Here is a 4436-nt window from a genome sequence, read left to right as displayed (position 1 = left end):
GATTTTATAATATTATCACCCTCATTTTCATAAAGTAATTGTGAATGAAGGAGACAACCTTTTTTATATTCAAACCTTACTTTTTAGTAATTTTGATTTACTATATTTGTAGATATTAAATTCACATCCCCAACATGGAAAGGAACCCATTAGAAATATGAGTGGTTAAGTGGAGTTTTTTCTTTGTTTTCTGGATCTAATGGAGATGAGAAGGGGTATATCATATCCGTAGGTTTCTTCTGTAAATATTTAAAATGCCCCAACTAAGGGAAGTTAGCAAAAACTACTTGAAAAAGCATGTGAATAATGTAATTTTGTAACTTTTCTAAAGAAATAATGAGATTATGTTTTTTCGAAGGATAACAAATCCATTATGCTTCTAAAGGTTTAATAAATAAAATTTGATCTTATTAAATGTTAACCACCATAGTCAAAGGATCCTAACTCCAGTTGTTTGGTGAAAATTTTGTTTCCGCAACTAGATGGGCTTCAAAGACATGTTGTAATGAGATCATTTTCTACATTTATTAAATAGTTGTATTTAGTGTAATAGTACCAAATTTTTTAGAAATTCATGTTCTAATTTAACAAAAAAACTATCCACCATAATCAACATTATTACTAATTTATAATATTTTTAAATATAAAAATAAATTAAAAATATTTAAATATAAATTTGAAATAAATATTCCATATACCAATATAATTTATTTATTTATTGAATATTTGTTATTGAAATTAATATTTCTGAATGCTATGTCGTTTTACATACCATATAAAACATATATATATATATATATATATATATATATATATATATATATATATATATATATATATATAGTTTGGAAAATAATCTTTATATTCTAAAAAAAAATATACACATAAGCTTCCTAGTGGAGTCATAAAAAATTAGTGTCTTTCGTTTTTAGAATTGTTCATTTTGCTTTTCCAAGTAGAGCCTATCTACATATCATTCAAATTATTATTCTATACGAGTCATATTCTATCAACTTCTTAGGAATTCCTCCCATTCAAAACGTACCACGAAACAAGGAACACGTTGACATTTACCTCACCAACTAGAAATTAAAGACTGAAAAAGAGACTTCAGGTTCTTGGTCTCTTGTCTATCATAGAACTCATAAATAACAAAAGAATATATTGGACACTCCTCTAGTTCCTTCAGGAGCTTGACAACATGTTTGATTAATTCATAGAGGATGCGAGAGAGGGAAGACCATACCAATTCTCGAATGAGATTGGAAATTTCAGACAATAGCAAGTGGACATTACCTAAATCCCCTTTGGCTTTGTTGATGGGCCACTTTGTGACAACTTGGGAATCCTCTAACACTTAAATATGATTTTATCCATGAGAAATAGTAAATTGGACCGATGCATATAGTGTAATGAATTCAATTTTATCCATAAGAAACAGTAAATTGGACCAATGCATATAGTGGAATGAATTCGACCCCCGAGTTAGATCCATGGCCAAGAGCATATCAGAGATGACAATAATGAATGTAGTTAACAAAAAGAACAACACCGACTTCACATTTTGGGGGTAGACTTGGCTAGCCCGATCAATGAAGTCATGAGGGATATCATAATCCAAGGCTGACATAAGAGACACCCTTGCTTTCTTCCTCTTCAGATCACATTTAAATTCCCGTGTCAGTTCCTTAATAAACCTAGCAACCACCTTGGCTTGAATGACCCTGTCTCAGAAAACAACCATATTGCATGCTCACCAAATAAAGCATACAAAATGATGTGGGAATGAGACATAATTATTCACTATTATTTCCATCACTGAACCCTGAACGCATAAGACTATGTTACTCATGTTTTAGGAAAGTTTAGGACTAAATTTTTTTGGAGATGACTAAATTCAACTAAATTTAAAACTAGCTAATTTGAGTGATAAAAAATATTGTATCTAATAAAAAAGAGGAATATCAATAATCACATAACAACCATCTTATACACACTATTTATAATTGCCATATTTATATAATAAATCAATATATACTTATCCTCACAATAATACATAAATGATAACATTATGAATAATGCCCTTATCATTATATGATAGCATTATGAATAATGCCCTTATCATTAAAGATTATATAAATTGCAAAAATTTGAAAATGGTTTAAATTAAATTATTAAAAAAAAAAATTAAATTTAAAAATAAGTAAACATATAAAAATAAAATAAAATAAATAAGTTTAAACAAAACAAAAGCATAAGTTCAAAAGGGTTCAAAAAATTATCTTTAAATTTAATTTTCCCAATATTAAATCAGAGGCTGCCTTCCACACCTTGAACCTAATAATGGCATGAAAATGCAACCTTTGGATCTCAAAAATATTTCCTTAAACGCTATTTTCTCAATATTAAAGGGAAGTTTGCCTTCCCCAAGAGTTTTGTGACATCATGAAAATGCGATCTTTATATCTTTCCGTCTATGCACGATGAAAATATTTTTATTATAATGCAACATCCTTTGGATTTCTGAAAACGTGACAAGTGTACGCATATGCCAGGCTTGGGAAAGAAGTAATCACAGGCTTGAGCATATGGATGTTCCAATTGCACGAAGCAATCTCAAAATGTTTAGGGGAAGGTTTGGCAAGTAAATTGGAGTCAGCCTCAAGAGATCTTCCACCTCGAATTATCATTAAAAAGGGAGAAAGCAAAGGAGAGAGGGCAGTAAAGGTATATCGACTTGTCTGGCCGACACTGAGACACTCATCCCAAGCCATCCAAATCGTGTGGCTCTTTCGGTTTTTTTCAATTGTAGATATAAATATGCAGACACGGACTGGTACCATCTACCTTCTATTTTCTTTGGATTTGTGGTGGAGTAGAGCATCATTTGTCTAGTCATAAAAAACCAAGACGCAAACCTTAACCCGCTATTTGCAGCGTTCGCATATATTTGTCTTCCATTCCCGGCCAGTTTATTAAAGAGAGGAGATTAAGTTCGGCGATGGAGTCTGTGTTTGAACCTGCAGTACGCACGGAGGAGACTCCTGAAGCTCGCATCGTCATCCTTGATGTCCCAGGTACGTCATTTCCATCAATATCTATAGTTACACATTTTCTTTTCTTTTTATGAAATTTGCAACGCGTTAACTTACCTCTAAGTGTTTGGGGGGGTATTTTTTGAGAAATTGAATCAATAATTTATGTGTGCAGGCTTTAGAAAAGAAAATCTGAAAGTGCAGGTGGATAAACGGGGAAACCTCATTATCAGCGGAGAACGTGGTGTGAAGGAAATGGAGGAAATGGCGAAGGTGGGAGAAAGATTGGAGAAAACGCAAAGATTCAGAAAGGTTATTGGCATCCCCCAGAATTTGAATAACGATGGGCACATCACAGCCAAGTTTAGGGATCAAACGTTGCGTATCTCCTTGCCTTTGCGAGTTCACATCTCCGACCAACAGAAACAGGATGCGATTCCTATTCCTGCCAGTGGAACGCCAGTTCAACCTGCAGAGTCAAAGGACGAGAGGGCGTGTTCCGCAGGAGAAAAAGATTCGATTCAGGAACAATCAGGAGTTGCACAAGACGATCAGAGACCAAAACATCCAGAGGCGATTCGACAAGATGATAATAAGGGAAAAGGCAGTGCAGCTGCTGAAGAATTGAAAAAATTGGGGGAAGGGAGGAAAACAGAAGCGCCTAAGCCTGGCCAAGACTTTCCACATGGGGAACCACCAATATCAAAAGACCCGCAGGCAGTATCTGCAAAGACCGGCGCTGGAGACAAATCTCAATTTATACAGTCGAAATCGAAGCAAGAGCAAAAAGAAGAAGAAACGGCTGAAAAGGAAGACAAAGGCAAAGGTGAAGGTGATGAATGCAGTTTACCATCACCAAATGATTAACTACGGGAGAAACAATTTCAAATTCCTTCACCCGCAAGACGTTCACGGTTTTTCATTAGATGTTGTATCGTTTCATAATCATGTTGTTGTATCGTTTATCTGTGGGTTTGTAGTAGGTAGCTCTTTACATATAATGGTTCCGACCATAAACCTTGATTTAGATTTATGCAACTAGCTGCCAAAGAAGACGAACGTTTAGTTCGGCTTTATGCGCCTGGTATTGCAAGTTTGTATCTATACCCGATTGTATCTCTGCTCTTTTGACAAACAAGGGATGGGCTGGAGCAATCTCCGTGTATCCGCTAATAAAGTATTTACTTTAACAGCTCTGGTGTTCGCTAATATTTTATATCAAAAAAATTAAAACGTAGGAGTGGATTAATTGGTTTGAAAATTTTGGTACGAGAGCGATGATATTTTGACGAGAAAAAAACTTGTGAGCACGAGCTTGGGGAGACTTGACTTGAAAGCAAGTCTCATGGCTGAGGAAAATTTTCAACAAATAGTTGGTGTTGGTGAATTACAGTAAAAGCA

At 34.3% G+C, this 4436-nt stretch overlaps 1 protein-coding gene across 1 annotated transcript; it reads left to right on the top strand.

Annotated features, from left to right (window-relative positions):
- The first annotated feature begins 2734 nt into the window (after positions 1–2734).
- LOC149228997 (uncharacterized) lies at positions 2735–4201 on the top strand. Its single transcript, XM_089375766.1, has 2 exons — positions 2735–3077; positions 3211–4201. Exons 1-2 carry the CDS (start codon positions 3002–3004, stop codon positions 3900–3902), a joined length of 768 nt encoding a protein of 255 aa, XP_089231892.1. The 5' UTR covers positions 2735–3001; the 3' UTR covers positions 3903–4201.
- Positions 4202–4436: the final 235 nt, after the last annotated feature.

This window comes from Pinus tabuliformis, chromosome J (genome assembly GCF_031772625.1).
Source record: "Pinus tabuliformis cultivar Carrire ecotype Pingquan chromosome J, CPIR1, whole genome shotgun sequence".
Lineage (NCBI taxonomy): Eukaryota > Viridiplantae > Streptophyta > Pinopsida > Pinales > Pinaceae > Pinus > Pinus tabuliformis.
Note: the sequence above shows the minus strand (reverse complement) of the source record. Positions and strands in the feature narration are given on the sequence as shown.